This window comes from Siniperca chuatsi, linkage group LG20 (assembly GCF_020085105.1).
Source record: "Siniperca chuatsi isolate FFG_IHB_CAS linkage group LG20, ASM2008510v1, whole genome shotgun sequence".
NCBI classification, from domain to species: Eukaryota; Metazoa; Chordata; class Actinopteri; order Centrarchiformes; family Sinipercidae; genus Siniperca; species Siniperca chuatsi.
The window spans coordinates 23,139,607-23,162,952 of record NC_058061.1 but is presented as its reverse complement, the minus strand read 5'-3'; the positions used below and the strand labels follow the sequence as shown (position 1 = coordinate 23,162,952).

At 41.2% G+C, this 23,346-nt stretch overlaps 1 protein-coding gene across 1 annotated transcript in view; it reads left to right on the top strand.

Moving 5' to 3' along the window:
• The first annotated feature begins 270 nt into the window (after window positions 1-270).
• Window positions 271-23,346, top strand: part of myo15b (myosin XVB) — an 81,915-nt gene continuing 58,839 nt past the window's right edge. Inside the window, exons 1-24 of the mRNA XM_044178562.1 lie at window positions 271-2,781; window positions 2,907-3,083; window positions 6,370-6,434; window positions 6,558-6,621; window positions 7,945-8,054; window positions 8,217-8,291; window positions 8,629-8,722; window positions 8,873-8,976; window positions 9,106-9,169; window positions 10,412-10,525; window positions 10,634-10,795; window positions 10,876-10,989; window positions 11,084-11,142; window positions 11,313-11,436; window positions 11,539-11,634; window positions 13,568-13,699; window positions 14,440-14,565; window positions 14,662-14,739; window positions 15,997-16,145; window positions 16,651-16,696; window positions 16,791-16,915; window positions 17,761-17,875; window positions 17,957-18,132; window positions 21,529-21,622. Of these exons, the coding sequence (XP_044034497.1) occupies window positions 286-2,781; window positions 2,907-3,083; window positions 6,370-6,434; window positions 6,558-6,621; window positions 7,945-8,054; window positions 8,217-8,291; window positions 8,629-8,722; window positions 8,873-8,976; window positions 9,106-9,169; window positions 10,412-10,525; window positions 10,634-10,795; window positions 10,876-10,989; window positions 11,084-11,142; window positions 11,313-11,436; window positions 11,539-11,634; window positions 13,568-13,699; window positions 14,440-14,565; window positions 14,662-14,739; window positions 15,997-16,145; window positions 16,651-16,696; window positions 16,791-16,915; window positions 17,761-17,875; window positions 17,957-18,132; window positions 21,529-21,622 (4,959 nt within the window). The 5' untranslated portion in view covers window positions 271-285. The remainder of the gene's footprint in view (window positions 2,782-2,906; window positions 3,084-6,369; window positions 6,435-6,557; window positions 6,622-7,944; window positions 8,055-8,216; window positions 8,292-8,628; window positions 8,723-8,872; window positions 8,977-9,105; window positions 9,170-10,411; window positions 10,526-10,633; window positions 10,796-10,875; window positions 10,990-11,083; window positions 11,143-11,312; window positions 11,437-11,538; window positions 11,635-13,567; window positions 13,700-14,439; window positions 14,566-14,661; window positions 14,740-15,996; window positions 16,146-16,650; window positions 16,697-16,790; window positions 16,916-17,760; window positions 17,876-17,956; window positions 18,133-21,528; window positions 21,623-23,346) is intronic.

Below are 23,346 nucleotides of genomic sequence, written 5' to 3'. Positions count from 1 at the left end.
TTCACTACATTGATTTATTGTCAAGTTTGTCTTGAGGGAGATGCATTGCAGCCCACAAACTCAGCCTAGCAATGACTGTGTGTTACTCAACTTATAGCCCTTAATTGTTTAACTTATCTATCAAAGTGTGTCAATGATAGATTTACATTTTCTAAAGCCTGACTACTAAAATCTGCACTACTTTACATTTTTCTAGTCAATATGGTCTCAAATGACAAAATAAAGACAATTTTTATACAGTTTTGTTATATTCCAGGTAATTTCAACTCTGAAGAATTGATAACCATGTCACCAGTCAAGTCCCAAGGTAGAACAAATGCCACAAAGCAGAGGGCAGAGGCAGCAAAAAAAGGAAATCAACAGAAAGATATGAGACAGAATGGTTCCAAAGCTTCTCAGTCTCGCTCTAAAGTGCCTAATGGAAAACAAAAAGGTAGAGGGAATTCACCAACTCTGGAGGATGGAAAGACAATTCAAGTGAAGAGTAACAGAAGGAACAAAGCAGATCTAAGTAAAGAGGGAGGTACAGAACAAAAGGAACCACAGGAACAAGCGGGGAACACATTAGGAAACGGACCAACTGCAAATGGCAAATCACAACCTCAACATGAGAAAGATAGTAAGAATACAGGGGGCATAAACAAGACCACCAAACTCAAAGCACCCACAACCATACAAGGGAGGATCAACAAGCTCCCCGCCAAGCCTGACAATAAGAGAAGTGACAAAGTGACAGAGAATGAGGAGGAGGAATCAGAGAGCGATGCAGGAAGCTCAGCAGAGGTGACGGAAGAGGAAAGTAGTAACGGTGAGAAGGAGGAGGAGCAGGAGCAGGGCAGTAACAAAGAGCCAGCTGAGACGCAGGGGAGTGAGGAGAGCAGTGAGCAGGAGGCTGAGGCATCAGATACTCAAAGTGACACAGAACAGATAGCAAACGAAGAATCAGACAAAGAGCTTTCAGAGGAAGCCAAATCCATAAGTGACTCCAAGGTTGAACCAGTTGCATCCAGTGAAGAAGAAGAAGAGGAAAACAAGAATGAGGTTGTATCTGAAGCGTTCATCAGTTATGGGGGTGAAGACAAGGAGATGACCCAGGAAGGCACATCTGAAAAGCCAACAGCTGTTAAAGCCTGCAGACAACGCAGACAGACTCCTCATCCATCAAAGCCTACACAAGGGCAGAAACACAAGATGTTCAAAAAAACAAAGGCAGATAAGCAGGCGGGGAAGACTGAGAAACAGAGGGCCAAAGCAGAAAAGCAGAGGTTAAAAAAGGAAGCCAAACAAAAAGCCAAGGAAGAAAAAAAGAACATAAAGAAGCCACAAAAAGAGGACAAACCCAGTTCTGCAACAGACGAGATACAACCACCAAAAGGTCTTTCCTTCAACAAGGTTAACACAGCAAAAGACAAGACCCAGTTAGCAAACAAAACAAAAAATATCAATGAGAAAGATGCATCTGTAGAAGCTGATCCAGATGAGCAGGAGGCTGAACCAACATTGACCAAAGCCATCAAAGGCCAAAACCGAATTATGCTTCTCAAAGCCAAAGGTAAAGACCTCAAAGCCATTCTGGAGCCTGAGGAGCAGCAGGATACTAGAAGCGTCGTCAAAGGGCGCCCACAGAGCTTGCTCTTGGGGAAGGTCAAGATGGCATCTCTCCGACATAAAGCAAATAAGATTTTAGCAAAGCCTGACAAGGAAAAATCAGAGAGTGAGGAAGTTGAGGGGTGGTCCAGCAAACCCAAGGAACATTTGATAGCACAAAGAAAAGGTATGACCCCTCTTCACCGAGTGACTGGTTGGATTCAGAAGAACATGCCACAGGGGTTAAACTTGAGAAAGAAACTTTCTGCTTGCACTAAAGCCATCGGGGTCTCCCGCTGGCTCTCCCTTCGGGCAATAAAACAGAAACAAGGTCCCAGAAAATCTAAGGACAATATCCTCAAACATAGAATGGTCATGAGAATTGCCAGTAAAACCAGCCTGGCCAGTAAGAAAAATAGGAGCTCCTCTGAGGACAAACTGGCTAAAGAGAAAGCCAGCCTCCAGGGAATGGCAGGGGACAGAGGGGAAGAAGTGGCCCCAGCTGGAGAGAAAGAGATAGAGGCCAAATATGCTGTGGTACTTCCCAGGATGAACAAAATGGGCAAAGCAAAGACAGTTAAGGTGCCCCAGGCAGCTCCTGGACCCTCTATTCTATCAAGTACCACTGGATCACCTGGAGAACTCACTACATCAGAGCCCAAAGTCCTGAAACCAGGTGCCAGGCTTGTGCTCACTGTCAAACCGGATCTCAGCCTCTTGAAGTCCATCAAGAAACCCTTGCCAGGAGGGTTAACATCAGCTGGAGATGTAGCAGAGAGGAGCCCTGGGTCCAGTGGTACTCTGGAAGGAGCATCCAACGCTGAGGATAGAAACAGGAGAGCTGCCCTAGACAATCAAGATGGAGTCAGTGTACTACAGGCTGCAAGAGGGAAACTGGACCCCTCCCAGATCAACCTGACCACGATGTCCTTGTCAGGAGGAACAATAGGTGGTGGACTGACTCAGGCCAAAGGACAAGACTCAGAGAGAGAGGCTGCAGCTGGAATACCCAGGTCCACCACTCAGCCCTTTCCAAATGGGGAGGCAAGTGCGGTGATGTCAAGTTCGCGGCCCTTGTATGAAGAAGAGGCAGACAGAGAAGTGGCCCAGCTGATGGGTGGGGGGGGTATATATACTATCGCCCAACCAGAGGTGCACTGGGCTGGGAACCCACAGATGAGCGGAGATCCTCAGGTATGTGTTACATTTTTGGGTATGAAATGGCATTCTGTCACTTAAACACGTCTTAGAGGAATAACAATAGAGGGAGTTTCGCTTCTTTTAAGAGCAGTCATCTATCTTTGCTTTGTGTGGTTCAGGACTGGCTGCGTGCTGAGAACCTGTTGCCCCACCAGACGGTAGAGAAGCTATTTAAGTGGACAGTCTATGACGATGGGGGCCAGACCAGGTCAATTCCTGCCCACAATGGCAGGGGCCCCTGGGAATCAGAGGACCCCACCCAGGAGATGCTGGAGAGTCGACTACTCAGCGCACAGGTATTGATACTGCATTATTGGGTGTGAACAACCTATGTTCTTCTACAAAAAATTCCTTATTATTATTATTCTTCTGCCTCTTTTTTTGGCACTTAACTCCTTCCATATTTTTCAACATAGAAACTTCATTCAAACATGAAAATATTCAGTTCAATTAGGACATTCCAGCTGTTGCTTTTCTCATTCATACCTTTCATACTTTCCAAAATATTCAAGGTTTTTCAACCTATATCTATTCATTCATACTTTCAGCTAGAAACTCCATTCAAATATCAAAATGTTCCACATCTTTCATACATTCTAGGTATTATTCAACTTCAAATCCCATTAAAACTTTTCAAAATATTCAACTTTGTTTGACGTAAAGTTATAATGGGAATCAAAAACCTTCTAACCCACTCATCTTCAACCTCTTCCCAGTAATTCATACATTCATGTAGAAACTCCATTCCAACTTTAAAACGTTCACAATAATGTCTGTGAGTTCAGGCAGAGTAACAGCAGAAAAATTGAGAGAATCCCTGAGCGGGTGATCCACATCTAAAAAGGCAGGATTGGGGGTGATACCAGATCCTATTAACTCCACCTTTCCAGCAAAGTGCAAAAGAACCTTTTCACAATCTGCAGGGGCACAAGAAGAGGCTGGGTTAACTAACTGATCCACAGTCTTACATAGGAATCTGGGGTTGTGCTGAAGTGCATAAGTGCAGAGATCTTGCATCTTTCACCATCCTGTTATAAAGGAGTAATAACTCTTTCATGGCCACAAAGTGGACCTGGAGACCAGATTTCTTCCATCTGCATTCTACCCTTCTACATTTCCTTTTACAGCTTTGAATACTGTCATTTAACCATGGCTGTTTTTAATCCTTGTTTTAACCCATTTTTCAGAGGAGCTATGAGATCTAAGGTTGAAGAACACAGGTAGTTAAAAGAATCAACCATATTGTTGATGTTGGAGGAATCAGGAAACACATTGTCAGGAGAATTGAATTTCCACAGATGGTATTCTCAGACCCAGACTAAAGACTAGGTCTAAAGCGTTGCCACGGGACGATAAAAATTCAGGGAGTTCCAACAAGAAGGAGCCAGCTGGTTTAGGGGGGTGATAAATAATAGCAAATATAACTGGGAGGGGGTCACCAAGTTTAAACATGAGCACTTAAAAGGAGGAAAAATTATTGCAAGCTATGAGGTTACACTTTAAATGCTTGCTATAGACAGTAACAAGGCCACCACCACGACCACAGTCCCTAGGGTGGCTAAAGCAGTCATAATCTGGAGGGCACAATTCAGCCAGCTGACTGTGATCACCAGGATGTAACCAGGATTAGAACATAAAATCTAAATCAGTAGAAGAGATAAAATCATTTAAAATAAACGTTTTGTTAGAGAGGGATCTTACATTGAGAAGAGCCATCTTAAAAAGTCTGTGCTGGGTCAGAGCTGAAGTTGAGACTGGAGGTAGGGTTCTGGCCTGGTTCTTTATTAAATTGTTATTATTATTGCTATGTTGGCTGTGTCTGTTTCGTATTAAGGACCTATGCAAAATTACCACAGGAATTTTAAAAGTAGCGCTAGAGGGATAGCAGCAAATAGCAGCACTATGGTCAGTCCACAAGGGGGAGTTAGTGACAGCAGAGTGTGCATGGCTGTTTATGGTGGACAGAGAACAGAAAGAAGAGCGAGGGGAGACAGGTGATGTAAATAGTCAATTACGTGAGGAGGACAGCACAGCCCCCAGCACGCGACTACCTGACTTTTTTGGGTGAAGACCATCTTGTGCAAACAAGGAAGAACAATCCCAGAATAAGTTAAAATTGTGAATAAAACCAACGTCATGGGTGCTGCAGACAGACTGGAGCGAGGTATGAAGGCTGAGGATCCTGCTAAATCGGCCAATTCCACGACCCAGTGTATGAATTGGACCCAAAATGAAAGCATGCTTTCCGGTGCTGTTGAGCAGGTCAAAGAGGCGGATGAAGTCTGTTTTCGTCAGCTCCAACTGCTGACGGGCGGTGTCATTGGTGCCGACTATGATTTTCGTGATAGTCGACGGGAGTGCAGTCAGAAGTCCGGGGAGCTTTTCGAGGATGTCGGGGGTCGTAGCTCCTGGAAAGCAGTGTGTGACCGCATTAACAAAGCGGATATTCTTTACTATGGAATCTCCAACTATCAGCGTAGTTGGGGGGAAGAGAGGATGCAGAGTCGATGATCATGGAGACCGCAGAGTTCCATCAGCTGTCCCTGAGATAGTTGTGGCCGGGGACTGCTGCGGCGAGGGGGCGGCGTCCTTCTTAGCAGAGGTGTTCTATGCTGTCTCAGGATGAATGAGACCTCCAGAGCTTCTCCTGATCACGGCCTCGTTCAGTAACTTGCGGCAAGAGGAGGAGAAGACTTGACTGCTGGAAGAAGGGAGCGTCCCTCCAGTGGAGGAAAGTCCTGCGTATCCAGAATTTCAAACCTGTTGGCCAGCGGGAGGTCCCGATGTGAAGGTGGAGGAGGCAGGCGCTTTGCACCATGTCTGTCCTTGCAGGCTACAGTCCAGTGCTCCATCCATACGTCCGATGACTGAACTTTTACCAAGTTAAAACATATAGGTAAAACAATAGCAGGAACAGGACCAGTGTAGCGTAGAAACTTGGCTTAAAAACCCAATAAAATGTCAATTTATGATGGTTTAAGACGAAGCCTCTTGCGGGCACGAGGCCTAATGTCAAATACCAACTTGTTTTGTCTAACAAGTATTCTCCATTGTCCTTGTTGTTTCAAGGCCTTGCACACCCACACGGGTGTTTTCACTTATCCTGGCAGATTAGACCTCTGCTCTGGTTGAAGTTTAGAGAGTTGTGCTGGAATTACATGAGCTCATCATGTAGGTCATAAGGTCATACACCGCAGTATGCTGCTATCAGCTATCACACTGCTCCACTGCTTCAAGTGGATTGGTTACCCTGGGGAGAGGTTATGAGTGGAGTACAGCGCTAAAACGAAGTATGGGTTTATGTCTGGCTATGTGAGACAATGAGTGGACCATTAGCAGCAGGGAAGTGGAGAAACAAAACACATCTTAAACCACAAAGGGCTCTAGCAAAGGCTCAGTCCCTTTTTTGAAATACTAATTTAATTCAATGTTAACCAGACTAGAAGATGGCTGTGGAGAGAAGGTAAGGGCAAAGTTGTCTGAAGTTTGTGTCCTGACTTGAGGGATGTTTCAAATGGAGGGTGGCAGGGCTTTAATTTTGACTTGTGTCCTCATATCTGCTAATGTCTCTGCCTTTTTGAGGTTGTGATGACTGGCTGCAAAATAGCTATAGAGGTGGATGAGGTGGAGGATCTGTCTCAGCTAGAGTGAGTTCACACACACACACACACACACACACACACACACACACACACACACACACACACACACACAGTACAGTACGGTATAAATACGCACACTTTTTCAACCTGTTTGTCTAATGTTTTTAGAGAGGTGTGTGAGAGCTCTGTGCTTCTGAATCTGAAGAAGAGGTTCCACCGTGACTGTATTTACGTAAGTGTCATTACTGACCTCGCACTATGATCTGAAGCATCTTAAAGAAGGTAAAATGTTCTGTCATTTGGGTGAAATAATTCCATGCTGCAACTGGAATTTTATGTTAAAAGAGGTTGTATATTGAATGTATATTGAAATGGCAGAATAAAGTAGTCTTACATGAATTCACAAGAAGATAGTAAAATATGACAGATTTGTTTTTGAAAATCAGATGATAGCTTAACGCTTAAAGAGTAACTTGGCACCAGATTAGATTAGATTCAACTTTATTGTCATTACACATGTACAAGTACAAGGCAACGAAATGCAGTAGGCTGAAAAGCAGTGTTTCACTGCCCTCTGTGGTTGATTGTGTGCTTGGGTGTGATCAGAAGTGTGCTTTGTTGCACCTATAATCACACCCAACAGTGATATCACAGTGTACTTACACACCCTGGAGTATACTTGTATGTCACTGCACTCGAGGTCAGCAAACATTTTCAGCTGCTGTTAAGTTGCTCTTTATAGGGTAACGCCACTGATTTTACACATAAAGGCTACTTTATTTGTGGTGTTTATTACTACTTAGCCAAAACAGTATAAAGTGATAAAAATACTAAACTCAAGGTTCACTTACTTAGCTGTTGCCATAGCTTTCGGCCTTCTTGAATTAAGTGAAGCTAAAAAGTGAACCTTGAGTTTAGACTGTTCCAAGGTTGAGAATGAACCTCCACACTCATGCTGTCTTCTGTGGCTCTAGAGGAGCTCTGTCAAGTCTGAGAAAACAGCCCTGATGATGTCATAGTAATGTCATCAAGAATATCTCAGCTTGGGCTTGAAGACTACAAATTTACAACAGAAAGCCTGCGTTACAAACAGGGGGTGTGGAGTTCAAAAGACTCCACGTCGTTAGTAGTGGGCAGCTTAACTGAAGGTCCCCTGTTGCCACTTTTCCAGAGCTTTCTACCGTATCTCACGGCCTTCCTAAACTGGATGGAGTTTACTCTAACGACTGAGCAAAATCCATCCACTTGGGAAGACCATGAGATGCGGTTGAAAGTTCCAGAAAAAACTAGTAAAGGGGACCTTGAGTAAAGTTTTTTTTTTGGTGAAAGTTAGAGATTTAATGCTATGTGATAAATAAAAAACAACAATGAAAAATCAAATCATAGAACAATAATAGTGCAATAATAGTACAACTCAATAGCTATCAGTATTGCACCTAACAATACCTGTTATCTTTGCTAAATGAGACTTTCAGACTTGTTTTTTTAACCCCAAAACTTATTTCTTTCTGTGTGCTTATTCTCTGAACACCTATGTCATTATCTTTTTTCCCAGACTTACATTGGAAATATGCTGCTGTCCATTAACCCCTTCAAGCCCCTTAACATCTACACAGAGGAGCTGAGACAGAAATACCAGGGCAAAGAGCAGCAGAAAAACTCACCGTAAGCAAACACTTCTCACACTGTACATTATTCAGCTTTCTCTTACTGTACTTTTTATTACAACTGGCATGTGTCTCACCAAAGATTTCAGTCCCTTCAGAACATCTGTCCCCCTTATGTTTTTTTATTATTATTAGTGTTTGTTTCTGTTTCCTGCTTCAGCCATGTGTATGCCATAGCCGACGCCATTTTCAGTCAGTCTCAAGCCTCCACACAGGAGCAGTGCATCATCATAAGGTAGTGACAGGAACACCAATTTCATAAATTTCTATAGTCTACTTCTATATAGTTTTGCCAAATTCTGGGTTTTATCTTTCCTGCCTCAGGTTTTTACCAAAAGACCTGCTCTTTTCCATCACCTATAATATATACAGACTAGTTTTAAATGATAGGCTGCTTAAGTTTGATATTTTTCTCATGGCCAACAAATCCAGTGATTTATCCTACCAAGCAAACCCAATGGTTTTGGTGTATCTCTCCAATGTCAGCTGTCTAATAAAGGCATGAAATGTCCAAAAAATAATTTGAAAAAAGTACGGTGTCTTATTTCAGGTAATCTTTATTTCTTGTGCAGTGGCCAGAGTGGTTCAGGGAAGACTGAAACTACCAAGCTGATAGTCCACTACCTCAGCTCCATGTATCAAAGCAGAAATCACAAACTGCAACAGGTAATTCACTGTGGAAAACACAAAGGAACACCTTCATTAATGTACAGTTTTATCAGTTAGTAACACTGCGAAGCATTGGTGGGTGTACCTTTCAGTCCTTCACCAATTTTTGTCTTTGATTCACTTCTTTTTTTTTTCTTCCTTGACCAGCCCATGGAGGTCTTTCCCATCCTGGAGAGTTTTGGGAATGCCAAGACCATCCTCAACAACAATTCCAGCCGCTTTGGCAAGTACCTCCACATCCACATTCTCCAGTAAGTCCACCTAATGTTACCCTCTTTAGAAATATCTTGATGATGTTTCACCATATGTTCCTTTGTTGCTACTGATGAGATTGATTGCAGCTGTTTAATTGGTCGACTGTCTCTCCTCTTGGTTGACAGTGGGGTTGTTGTAGGGACCTCGTTGTCCAAATATCTCCTTGAGAAGTCCAGGGTTGTCTTTCAGGTGAGAACATTGAGTGAGGTGTGCTGTGTGCTCAAACAGACAAACAAACAGAGTCCATGATATTACATTTGCTGGAGAAAATACTGGAAAAGTTGTCACTGTAAATTACTGTGTGATCAGCTATTTGACTAAAATATCACGCTTGTGTTGGCTTGTAGGAAAATGTCTCAAGTTACTTTTCTGGTTGAAGGGTTTTGCTTCTTGGAAATTTAACAGTTTGGAGGCTCAGCTTTCCCAGCTTGATAGAGGACACCACCACCTATAAAACTAGCTTTTCAATCCTCAGTTTTTAGCCATTCTAGCGGCATGGCTCTGGATGGAAATGTTGGTCAGTTGGTCTGTCCACCACTTTGTTCCAGACTGAAATATCTTGGGAAATGTTTAAATAGATTGTCATGAAATTTTGAACAGACATCCATGATCCCCAGAGGTGGAATTACAATGATTTTAGTGATCCTTTGACTCTAGAGCCACCAGCAGGTCAAAGTTTTCAATTGTCGCAAGAAATTTCTCTACACCATGAGGTTGAGTTTTTTGGTTTTGAATGAAGTATCAGCAACTGTTAAAGGGATTGCCATGAAATTTGGTACACATATGCAAGATCCCCAGACAATGAATCCTAATGAACATGTTGATCCCCTGAACTTTCACCTAGCACCACCAACAGGTCAAAGTTTTCAGTTATCTAATGAAATATCTCAACATCTCATTCATGGTTTCCAGAAGACTAATCTTAATGACATTGGTGATCCTCTGACTTTTCCTCTAGCGCCATCAGTAGGTTGAAATGTCTCGAAAAATAATGAATGGGTTGCCATGAAAGTTGGTACAGACATTCCTGTTTCGCACAGGATGAATTGTAATAACTTCAATGATCCCCTTACTTTTCCTCTAGCACCATCATCAGGTCACAATTTTTATTTGTCCACTAGTTTAGTTTATGACCAAATAACTTTTAGCGCTAATTGCCAAATGTTAGCATGCTAATACACTAAACTAAGATGGTGACCATGGTAAACATTACCTGCTAAACATCAAAATGTTAACATTGTCATTGTGAGCATGTTGTTGTTGTTTGCATTTAGTTCAAAGCAACACTGTGCCTAATTAACATCTCACAAAGCCGCTAGCATGTCTTTAGACTCTTAATCTTGTCTCCACTTACCTTTAATCTTAATTTCTCCAATTTGTATGAACTCAGTTGATATCACTAGTCTAGTTCTTGTCTCATTTCCCTTGTAGGCCAATGAGGAGAGGAACTACCATGTGTTCTATGAGCTGCTGGCAGGTATGAATGACTGGGACAAACAGGAGCTCTACCTGCAAGGAGCCGAGACCTATTACTACCTAAACCAAGTAGGCTACAGCACACATCAGTGAACACAGAACTATTCTCCATCTCTGGTTTTCGTAATGATTTCTCTTCCTCTTCACTCATTGTACATGTTCATCGTCCTCCTCTAGGGTGGTGCCTGTGAATTGAAGGGGAAGCAGGACAAGCAGGACTTCCAGGTTTTGGTTCAGTGCTTTGAGACCATCGGTCTGCATGCTGACCAGATTTCAACCGTCTGGGCCATCCTCTCCTCTATCCTGCAGCTCGGCAACATGTGCTTCAGCTCGTATGAGGTGTGTGTCTATAGGTAAGAGAGTGAGAATTAGACAGATCAGACATTGATATCATATGTTGGTTGATGTTTTTGCTTCAGAGCGAGTCGTTTGAGGTGGCTCGTATCTTCAGCGAGGCTGAGGGCAGGCGGGTTGGCTCCTTGTTGCAGATTTCGTCCGAGGCCCTTCAGACCGTCATCACTCACAAAGTCACAGTCAGTAGCTTTTCATGCACTAGTCATGCCTCTTGTTAGAGTTATCTTCCATATTTCTGCACGTGTGCACACTGATTAGCTTTCTCATCCACAGGAGACGGCCTATGACAGGATCTACTGCCCTTTATCTGTGGAAAATGCCATAGAAGCCAGGTAAGAAAAAAAGGACGATAGCCTGTATGCCTGTTCTCCTTCTTCTGTTCTGATGAGATGATCTTGATGTGTAAAATTGGTGGAGTGCCCTTGAAAGGACTGTGAATCAAATAGTTTTAACTTGCATTTAAAGGTACACATCCCCTTCTCCTCCTTGTCCTCTCATGCAGAGATGCTATTGCCAAAGCCTTGTATTCAGTGATGTTTGACTGGTTGTTGGAGCAGATCAATAACTGGTTGAGTCCCACAGAGATGGACAGCACAGTGGGCATAGTCGACATCTACGGGTTTGAGGTTGGTATTCTTCCTGGATTGAGATCTGGAAACTTAAAAATAACTGAGCATTTGCTTGTGGTGTTGGATGTAACGTCACAGCTCCTCTGTATTCTTCTGCAGGACCTGGGAGTGAACAGCTTTGAGCAGCTGTGTATCAACTTTGCCAATGAGCAGCTGCAACACTTTGTCAACAAGGCACTGATCTCCCAGGAACAAGTCAGTGGGCTGTATGCTTGATCCATGAAGATCAACTGACCCTCAGGGTTCCAATTTCTAATCACCCTTTATAAATGGTTTATAAGCTGTGACTAATGGCTTTATCAATAGTCGTTTACTAATGCCCTATAGATAATTTATAAACCATTACAACTTTTGGGTTGCCAGGTTGTGAAAAATCCTCCATCGTCCTCCGGCATGACACTTGCTTTGTCTTTTTAGCTAGTTAGCTTGCTAGGAAGATTCCGCCAATGGATTGTCTACTTCCTGAAAAGTTTTGCAATATATGGATGAAAATCTATTTATTATCAATTTATTAACATTTACAGCTGCAGAGTGGATGGATTAGTGTAGGAACCCTTAATTAATTACTTTTGGGAAATTCACTTATTTGCTTTCTTTCTGAGAGGGACATGATAAGATTGATACCAGTCTCAAGTTTGTGTGTTAAGTATGGATCTGGATTAGCCTAGTTTAGCATTAAGACTCAACGCAGGCATAATAGGCTAGCCCAGCTTTGTCTAAAGTTCAGAAATATAGCTCAACACCTCTAAAACTCACTAATTATGTTGGTTCTTGTTTAATCCATACACAAACAAATATATAAAAATGAGGTTGTGGTTTTAGGGGGAGTTACTGTGTTAATGTGCTGAAACTATTTCTCGGCGAACAAACAGCTTGGTGCAGTGACTGTGCGCAGCTTCCCAGAGTCTTGCCATAACAGTGAGATTGCCAGGTTTGGTACTGTCATGCCTGCACAGAGACCACTACCAAAGCTGATTATATCTGACCACCTGCACTATAGCCGGAGATGCACAGAACTAGTGGGTGGATGGATAAACTGTTGCCACAAAGTAGTTCCAGCACATAACTCACCCTAAAAACCACAAAATGACGTTTATTTTGTGTATGCATTAAACAAACAAGATGCAACATGTTTGTAAATCAGGTGTTGGTAGGTGTATTTTTGAACTTGGGACTGAGCCAGGCTAGCCGTTTTCCCCTGCTTCAAGTCTTTATGCTAAGTTAACCACTTCCTGACTCCAGCTCTGTACTTAACACCCAGACAGGAGACTGATATTGTTCACTCTTGGAAAGAACACAATTTCTTTCGGATTTAGGGCTCACGGAATAGTTTGGTGAGTTTGAAAATGATGTGAATAAAATGCTACGTCCTTATGACCAGATCTCAACCCAGTTTCACACCTGTGGAAGATTTTGGACCAACATGTAAGACAATGCTCTCCACCACCACCTCCATAAGACCAAATGATATAATAATATAAACTTTTATCTTCAAATCTATGTAGTGATGTCTGTGACTGTCTCTGATGCTATACGTCCTTTTGCCTGGCTATGTTTGTTTTTCTCTCTATCTGCTGTATTCAGGTCTCTTGCAAAAGATCTTGATCTCAGTGAGATGACCTGATTAATTAGACTGTATCTATAAATGAGGGAATATCTAGTGAAGGAACGATGTTCATCCCTCCAATAGAGTTCCACAGACTTGGCAAGGAGCAATGAAGCTGTTCTGGAGGCTCGTTGTGGCCTGACTCCATACTAAGACACCTCATGTTGGTTTTTCCTTTAATTTGTCACCTGTCATCTGTACCTTCTACAAGCAAAGAAATAAATAGCTTCTCTCATTTACTCACTTTCCTCGCTTCTCTAAATCCCCAAATTTTGGGACTTATTCCCACTGTAACAAAATCAAAGAGTGCATTCTTTAATGTCAGTTATAGCTTGTGCTAATATATTAGCATGGAGTACTGAAGCCAACGGTTTTGGTGTCTGTGTTCTCATCACCCAATAGGAAATCTGGCCAATAGAGCCAAGATCTTATATTCTTTCAACCAAAGAGCACCTTCAATAAATGCCTTCACACACTTAAACTGAGTGTGGTCTGCAATATTACTGTGTGTGTGTCCTGCAGGAAGAGTACAGTGCAGAACAGATCCAGTGGTATCCGATGCCACTTAAGAACTTCCACTCCTGCCTGGAGCTGATCTCCTCCCGACCACACGGCATCCTCCGCATACTGGACGATCAGACCTGCCTCCCCCAGGTGCATACACACGCAAATATGTTTCCACCTCTATACTTGTGAGGACCCTCATTGACATAATGTATGTGCTAACCCTAACCATCACAACTAAATGCCTAACCCCAACCCCTGCCCTAAACTAACCTACACCTAATTATAACCTTAATCTTAAAACCAAGTTTTAACCTTCAGACATATTATATAGAGTGCGGTCTAGACCTGCTCTGTAGGAAAAGCGCAATGAGATAACGTCTGTTATGAATTGGCGCTATATAAATAAAATTGAATTGAATTGAATAGGCAGTCCTTTGATGGCCAAAATGTCATCACAATGCAGAAACACAGGCGCGCACACACACACACACATACACATCCAACAGATAACACAGGTGCATACACTAGAAAGACCAAGTGTTTGTGGCTAATAACCCCTGCTGCTTTGGCAGGTATTGTGATCAGTTATTAAACACAAGACAATACAGTATATCATTTTCGCACTTTTGACATCCTCTATCAACACCGCAATAAGCGCAACAGATGCCTTATGTTTATTTGAAATGGCTTTGCTTACATGACACTATGCCATGGTCATTAATTTTGGAAACAAATTAATAACCAGAGCTTTCACTTAAATTCAGAGGTGTTATCTTATAATGTTTCCATGTTGTTCTACATCTGACCTTGTGTGAGGGAGTGTAAAATATTAAAAAAGTAAATCTGTATGTGTTTTCTGGTGTTGTTCCTCTGTGTTTTTTCATTAGGCCACTGACCACACCTTCCTCCAGAAGTGCCACTACCACCATGGGAACAGCCCCTACTATGCCAAGCCCAAGAACCCACTGCCAGTCTTCACTGTCTATCACTATGCTGGAGCTGTCACTTATCAGGTGTCGGGCACAGCACACTGCTATATACAGCAGATCTGTCAAACAGCAGCCGGTGCAGCGATAACATTTGTATTTAAAAAAATACTCTTTTTCCAGGTTCATAATTTCCTGAATAAGAACCATGACCAGTTCAGGACAGAAGTGGTGGAGCTTTTTGCCAGGAGTCGGTTAAAGGTGAATAGTATGTATGAATGAATAGTGTGTATAGAAGCTACAGAGGAAGCCCTCTATCAAGATTCTATCAAGAGATTTTGGTCACATAATGTAACCAGATTACACAGGTTTGTGTATCAATCAGTCTTTCAAACTATATGGCACCTTTCAAGTTAGTGCAGTTCAACGTGTAACTAACAAAGTAATAAGACTATTAAGACAGCAGAAAGATAAACAGTAGAACAATGGAAGACTAATCCACGCTGAAACTAAAAATATAGAGACAGATGTGTGAATAAAAGTCAAATAAAATAAATAAAACCAACAAATGATATCAAGGACAATAACACAAGCGATTAACTTAACAAAAGTGCACATCCAGGTATGTTCAGCAATTTTTAATATTCCCAGGAAACCTCTGTTGTTATGTACGACTTGCAGGTTTTCTGTTTCTGCTTGTGTTTTCTGTATTTGTAGTGCATTTCTGTACGCTGTTTATGAGTTTTTTCCTATTGCATGTCTTTTCCTAAGTTGCAATGTGTTGAGCTCTCTCATACAGAAATGCATTGCATTCACCAAAGAATTATGGTGAAAAAAATTTGGTGAAGCTATATCATAATAGTGACTTCTGTATCTTGTTATTATGACTTAGCATCTCATAATTGTGATATTGGGAGAAATGACAAATGTATCTCATAATTTTTAGATTAAAAAAAATCATAATTATAAAACATTTTTCTCTGATCAAATGTTGCTTCTTTGGTTTAAAACCTGTATCTTGTAATTACACAATGTTATAATTATGATAAACAGAAATCATAATTACAACACAATCTGTCAAATCTTTGCTTTCATTAGTGAAAGATCCATATCTATAATGAGATATAAATATTATAAGATCTTTTTAAAGCTCTTTTTTGTAATTCTAAAAGACAGGTTATGACTTATTGGTTCATAATTATTAGATTTTTAAAAAGTCAAAATTATGAGAAAATGTCTGCTTTTTTTGTTTTGGTTTTTTTTGCTTTGGTGAATGAAGTGTGCTTCCATACTCTTTGCCACTATACAATAAAAAACAATTAACAAGCACAGGAACCTTTGAGGGGAAAAACTATCTACCAAAGTGATCACTCTGAAGATGTTGTACATCAAAACGAAATATATTGGTTGCTTTGTAGGCTTTCAAAAACACACTTATACAACTTGAACATGAAATTGCTCATTTTGACAGTTTGCCTGTGAATTAGCTTGTTTTCTTCATGTGACCCCGTTTGTCAGATGGTGTCTGAGTTATTCCGGAAGGTTCAGGATGGTTACATTCAGCAGAGAGAGCTGGGCTGGAGAGGGAAGGGCCTCCGTCAGCAGCCCTCTACTGCTGCCTCACACTTCCTTCAGTCCCTGACTGAACTCACCACCCGCCTGGAGAGGTACCAACACACTGACCCAACCTGGCTGACCAGATTGACTGACACTGAGCTGTTATTACAAAAGCTGTGGATCAGTGTGAAAGCCAACACAGTGTCACTTGAAGGAATACAGTTTCACTGCATGTGTTTAAATCAAACAAGCTGTGGTTTGTAGAGACTGTGGGTTTAGTAAATGTCATGGAAAGAAGTGTGAGAATTATCATAGTTGGTCTAAGTTCATAATGTTTTCATTTGGTGTGAATCATCACTGAAAACAATTCTACAGTAGACTTCACAAGATGAGGCGCATCATACAGGACTCAGGATGTACCTGTACTGGTTAATATTTGTTCCAGATGCCTGAAATTGGCAGTTCCTCTTGTTGGTGCCCTTTAGATATTTCATTTCAGTTCTATAAAACAGCTGTCAGATGCGGCTCATCCTTCCTTTAGATGCATGTAGGTCGAACGTTAATCACGTTTCCTGATGAATAACCTGTGTCAATATTTTGTCCTTTAACTCTTAGATGCAAAACCACTTTTATTCGTTGTCTGAAGCCAAACTACATCAAGGTAGCACCAGATACTTTACACTGATGCTTACTAGTATCTTAACATCGGCAGACACTGTATGACCATGTACTGTGCCTCACATGTCCTCTGTCAGGTTCCTGGGATCTTTGACGTAGACTATGTATTGGCCCAGCTGAGGTATGCCGGGATGCTGGAGACCATCCGCATCAGAAAAGAGGGTTTCCCCATACGGCTACAGTACTCCTACTTCATTGAGAGGTGCTGCCAACATACACAGCATCCCTGCCTGCGCCATCATGACAGTTCTTTAATGTTATTCTGCTTATTATGTGTTCACTCCGTTAAGTAATCAGTGTGTCTCATTTTTACTCGCCTAGTCTTATTTTCCTCTTCTTGCCTGTTCAGTACTGAGCTGTGGCAATTCAAGTGATAACCACCTTGATCCAGTGTAGCAAACATCCATCAGCATTTTCACGCTCAATCCAAATCCAGCCCCTACACCCTCGTTCTGTCTTCATGTTCTTGTGGAGGGTTCATCAATAAGGGTTGCATTAAACTCGCAAGGGGGAAGTGGAAATGGACTATAAAACCCTCTAAACTGACGCACAAGTGGCGATGAAATGCAATCGTAAGACCTGTTTGGCTATGTCATTAAATATTGAAACTTTTAGCAATTTTTTCTTACAGTGATAAAGGGAAAAAACATGAGATTTTTGCATTTTTTGTCATTCACTAGTCTGGATAAAAATAATACATTTTTACTATCTATTTTTTAGCATATGCCCATTTTGGGGATATATGGGTAAACATTTACAAGAAAACCGCAAATAATATTATCATTGAGTAAGCAAGGTGTCTATCAGTATCCATGGGGGTGTTTATTGCTGGTGAGTGGAGAGTGTGTCCCACAGTTTACCTGTTATTTTCTACCCTCCCTCTTGATGCAGTTCTCTCCACAACCAAAAGTGTGGCTTTGTACGGAGCGACACTCTGTTTGAAGCCATGTTTAGGAGTTGTGCCATGATGCATGCACCAACAAATCATCAGCTGATTATGGAGCCTCCAAGAAGAGCTTGAAGGCAGCGTGTGTTTCTGTTCGACAGATACGGGGTGCTGCTCACACAGCGGCTGAGTGAGGTGTCGGACAGAGAGCAGGCGGTAGCGCTGCTGGACATGGCTGGTGCAGAGGAGGGACAGTACCAGCTGGGACTCACCAAGGTGCCGAAGTGCCCATTCATAAGACTAAAGTTTTTACTGTACATATCAACATGTTTAGATATGTGTGTGTATCTGTGTTAGGTGTTCCTCAAGGAGCTTCTGTACCAGCAGCTAGAGGAGAAGTGGATCAGCACCCAGACCTGGGCTGCCATCACCATCCAGAGGAACATCAGAGGCTTCCTCTGCAGGAAGAACTTCAAGTTCTTCAAACAGAAAGCCATCGTCATCCAGAGCCACATCCGAGGACACCAGGCGAGGTACAGAAAGGAGGGAGAGAGGAGTATCGGGTTGATAAAAGCTGTCCTTGCATCTAGATTCAAGACTATCACCTCAGAGATGACAAAACTACATAATAAAATACACAAAATACTGTTTTACAAGTCCTTAATGTAGAGTAGAGTTTAGTTATCTATACCTTGTATCTCCAGTCAGGGATTTTTCATTTTTAGTTGAAGAAAGAAACAGAAGGGAGGGAGGAAGGAAGTACACATGAAAGGAAGGAAGGAAGGAATAAAGGAAGGACACACAGAAGGAAAGAAGGAATGACACAAGGAAGGAAAGAAGAAAGGACACAAAGAAGGACAGAAGGAAGTACACAAGAAAGGAAAGAGGGAAGGAAGGAAAGAAGTATAAAAGGGAAGAAAGCAAGACAGGAAGAGAAGAGAGGATAGAAGAAAGAGAAAGAAGGAATTACACAAAGACCAAAGTAAGACAGGAGAAAAACAAGAAAAAAAGATCAAAGAAGGAAGAAAATAAAGACAGAGCCTCCCTCTCTTTATTTTCTTCCTTCTTCCTCCTCCTTCGAAAGGAAGGACAGAAGGAAAAGAAGGGAAAAAGCTAAAAGAAAGAAAGAGCATGTCTGTGTGTCAGAGTTCCTGAAAAGATGACATTTAGAGATGTTTAACCAACAACAGGAATGTTTTAAGAGCTTGTCTTAAAATGCATATAAAATCAAGAATGTAACTCAAAGTGCTGTACATAAGACACAAAAGGCATTAAGATAAGTTATAAAAGAACCACAAGACAATATACAAAGACACAATAAACAGGATTTAAAAAGAATAAAATAATGTGGAATATAAAATTAAGCTAAATTGAATAAAACAGAATAAACATGAAAATAAAAAACTACAGTTCAGTGCAAGATATGAATGAATAGCCCCAAACTGAGATTAACTTCCTCCAGTGGTTTAACGTCTCGCCTTGCTGCAGTGTGGAAGTATACTCCAGCGTGTGAGTACACCGTGGCATCACTGGGTGTGGTTACAGGTGCTACAAAGCACACTTCTGACAGAGGTGAAACAGATTAAGTGGCTCTTCAATAAAAAGCAGGTTTAAGCCTCCATTTAAAATAACTAAGAGTTGGAGCAGACTCGAGTTTTCTGGGAGTTTGTTCAAGGGGCCTGTTTCACCCAAACGATTTGCACGCACTGCTTGCATGCAGATCACAAATGGTGGCAGTTACTTGCAAATTGCAGATAACTTTAAGGTTCCTGCATGCTCATGCGTGGGTGGTAAGTATGGCATTTGTTTTGATTAATGAAACTTGTCAAAATTAACAAGAAAGAAATGATCTCACGTTGCAAATGGCAGCTTGCATGTTACAAATTTGGGGAAACAGGCAGCAGATATGTGATTCAGTTCTTTACATATCAACAGAAGTATTTTAAAATCATTTCTTTGACACACAATAAGCCAGTGCAAAGATCACATCAGTCCAGTTCTCGATTCATATCATCCACTTTCTTTCATTCTTGCTATTTGCTTGGTTTTGTAGTTGTCTTAATGTGAAAGTTAAAATATATGTCAAAGTCCATAATAACTGGAGTACAAAATGTCCCTCAAAAATTCTGAAGAAATGGAAAACTGTATTGAAGTACAATACCTGAGTACTTGAAAAATGAGCTTAATGTAAAATATTGAATGAAATAAGGAACATTTACTTTACAATCAGAATCAGAAATACGTTATTGATCCCGAGGGGAAACTTTTTTGTTACAGCAGCTCACTGTCTGTCAGTGCACACAGGAATAGAAGTACTCAGCAAAAAATATAATACACTATAATACAGGTCAGATAAATTAAGTACAAAGTAGGTATAAGTATAAAATTTAAATAAGTGTGAAGTACAAAGTGAATTTACCGGTTGATGATAAGTATGTACGGTATATTAATACAATGTAATAATACAAGTAGTAAGTAATAGTGCATGAACTGTCATGTTAAGTGTAGCTTATTAAGATTATAATGAGACGGACGATATTGCACAGCAGTAATAGAGGTATGAATAAATATCAATAAATTAAACTGAAAACAGTATATTACACAGCAGTATTAACACAGAATATTGCACAATTATGTCAAGTATTGCAGAGATGTTAATGATCAATGGCCAGTTTAATGACTTAGGGTCTTACAGACTGACACTAAGAGGGAGGAGTTAAAGAGTTTGATGGCCACAGGCAGGAATGACTTCCTGTGGCGCTCTGTGGTGCATTGTGGGGGGATGAGTCTTCCGCTGAAGGTAGTTCTTTGTTTGACCAGCACGTCATGGAGCGGGTGGGAGACACTGTCCAAGATGGCATGTAGTTCGGCCAGCATCCTCCTCTCTGACACCACTGCCAGAGAGTCCAGCTCCACCCCCACAATGTCACCGGCCTTACGGATCAGTTTGTTGAGCCTGTTGGCGTCCGCTACCCTCAGCCTGCTGCCCCAGCATGGAACAGCATGCTGTTGTTCAACAAGCTCAACTCTGTAATCTCAGATTTCAAAGAGCTAAACGACCTCTCAAAATTAAAAAATACTCCTAGGAGAAGGAGACAGGGCATATCTTGCTGCCCAATATGTATCAACATGCCACACACACACGCATTCATTAAAAAAAATATAGCCGCAAGCGGCAATTCCAGGTTCAAGCCAGCACAGACCGTTTAGAGCTTTTGATCTGGACCTGGTCAAATGTGGCCTAGACGTGACTATAGCAGTGAAATCTCTCTTTTTTTTGCATGTTTACAAATAGAATAAAGAAAACAAACAATTTCTGATTCATAGTCTGATTCATGTTATACCACGCACATTTTTTGCCCTTGTAGCGCCCCCTAGCGGTCGATTTTGAATGAAACTTTCAGGGTATATATATACATTTTTTCCCCTTGTAGCGGTTGATTTCAAGGAAACTTTCAAGGCATGTGTCAGGTTCTTATGTGGACATATGCTGGAAGTTTTGTGATAATTGGGCAAACAATGCCTGATTTATGCCTTTCGGGGCTTGAACCCCTAATAATAATAATAATAATAATAATAATAATAAACCAGCACAAGCATAATAGAGTTGCAGCCCCTTCAGGGCTTGAACCCCTAAAAACGTTGCAGGGCAATTGTATTTGTATTTTTTAACTGCAAGTCTGCAATTTTTATTATCATCTTATCTTACTTTTCTGTATATATTTGAATAGCACATTTCTTCTGTTTATGTATATACTTTTATTTCACACTTGCTTTGGCAATGTTAACGTCTGTTTCCCGTGTCAATAAAGCCCCGTTGAATTGAACTGAGTTAAGGTTTCACCTGAGGGCTGAAATTAGGTCAGAGAGTGAAATACTAACGTGGAGCACTGTGTGTTTGTGTGTTGCTGCCCCCTCTCTTCTTCTAGGAAGTACTATAAGCGCCTGAAGCAGTCCTTCATCCAGTTCTGGGCAGTGATGATGATAACCAGGAACACCATCAAGAGACGCCATTGGAGGAAGGTAGATATGAGAGAGAGAGAGAGAGAGAGAGAGAGAGAGAGAGAGATCCCCTCTGCAGAGTCCTTTGCTGGGTTTCTTGACAACCTCGTGTTTGCTGACTTTATTGTGCTATAAATCTTTGCTCCAAATGTCTCTTGTGTAATACTGGCAGCTTAGCACAACAGCATATGAGTTGTAATAGGAAAAATATGTCCATGCCCTCTCAGTGATAAGGCTGTGACATCCATGTTTAGGGTCAAAGTGTAGTTTTTTTTACTCCGTGCTTTTTTTATTTCCTCTCAAATGACTTCACCTATTGTGCTGCCTGTATTGTTGTGTCAATGGTCTGTATACACAATTTCCAACTATTGGCAATTTTTACCTTATCTTACAGAACAGCATTAGTTTCTTGGGTGAAGAAACTAATGCTGTTCTGTAAGATAAGGTAAAAATTGCCTTAACTGTTTATCTCTAGTGGTATCTACCACAAAACATGAACCTTGTAAACACCAACGTTGTTCTGTGTCTGCTTTATGTGGAAATATGGAACTGTTTGCTAACACTTTGGCTGTAATAGATGTATAAGGTGATATTATGTCAGTGTTGTGTACGCTGCTTTATAGCCGCACTAATCACTATTCTTTATATAAAAAATGGATCAAATGACTATCTATAGGTGTCACTCATAGTGACAAACCCACAGAGAATAATAATCAATTCTGCAGTTCTCCTCAGCTCTACAGAGCATTTTAGCCTCTTTCAGCCCTTTGTTTTGGTTTTACAGACCGCAAATTCATCGACCTTTTAATGAAAAAGCTCTGATAGACCCACCGCACACTACCTGCTCAGCACCAAACAGCACAGACACCGTTAGAGACTAGCTGGCGAACATAGTGGAGCATTTAGCAGCTAAAGAGCTGCTGATTTCCCTACAGAGATGGCAAAGGCCAAACCAGAACTGAAAGAGTCAATGTTGGACTTTTTTATTTACTTATTAGATGGACACAAACCTGCTAATATTGCTCCGTGTCCGCTGGATGTGTAAATAGGGTTACAGGGTAGTGTACTGGCAACTGTTTGCTTACATGTTACACTTTATATAAGATGATGTCAGTGTTGTTCTTCTGGCCCACGTGGCCAAAACTTAATTATACATATACTGTACATTATACATAATTTAGCTTTGAAAGATTTAATAGTAAACAGTAACAGTGTCTCTGTTACTCCACAAACCTTGCAATGAACAGTTTTCAGTTCAACTCTTAACAGTGTTTTCTGTATATCAAAGGCAACAGGACACTGTTTCTAGAAACAAATGTTGCTGTTGAATTTTTTAAATGTCATCTCTGAGCACCAAATTAAAATTCCAGTCACCTTCGTTGTGTTGGGGTGGAGGCAGACATCTCAGAGATAGATGTTTTAATTTGAGTGAACCAACCCTTTCATGTCTTTGCTTTTCCCAGTTTTGCCACACAGATTTAGGACTTTGTTGATTGTTTCAGTGGTTTGCAATATTTATTTGGATTTAATGTGTGTGGTCAGTTTATTGTAGGCTATGTGAATATAGTCTGTGTTTAATATTTTTCATTTCCGTAAATCAGTTGAAATGTGTGGCGTCTTTAATTTAAGGAGACATTTAAGGGAGATTTCCAACACCAGTTCCCAGGGAAATCATATAATCCAGATCATGACTTTTGCAAAGGATTTTCTTCTAAAGGCATTGGATTGTATGCCTTGACAGGCAA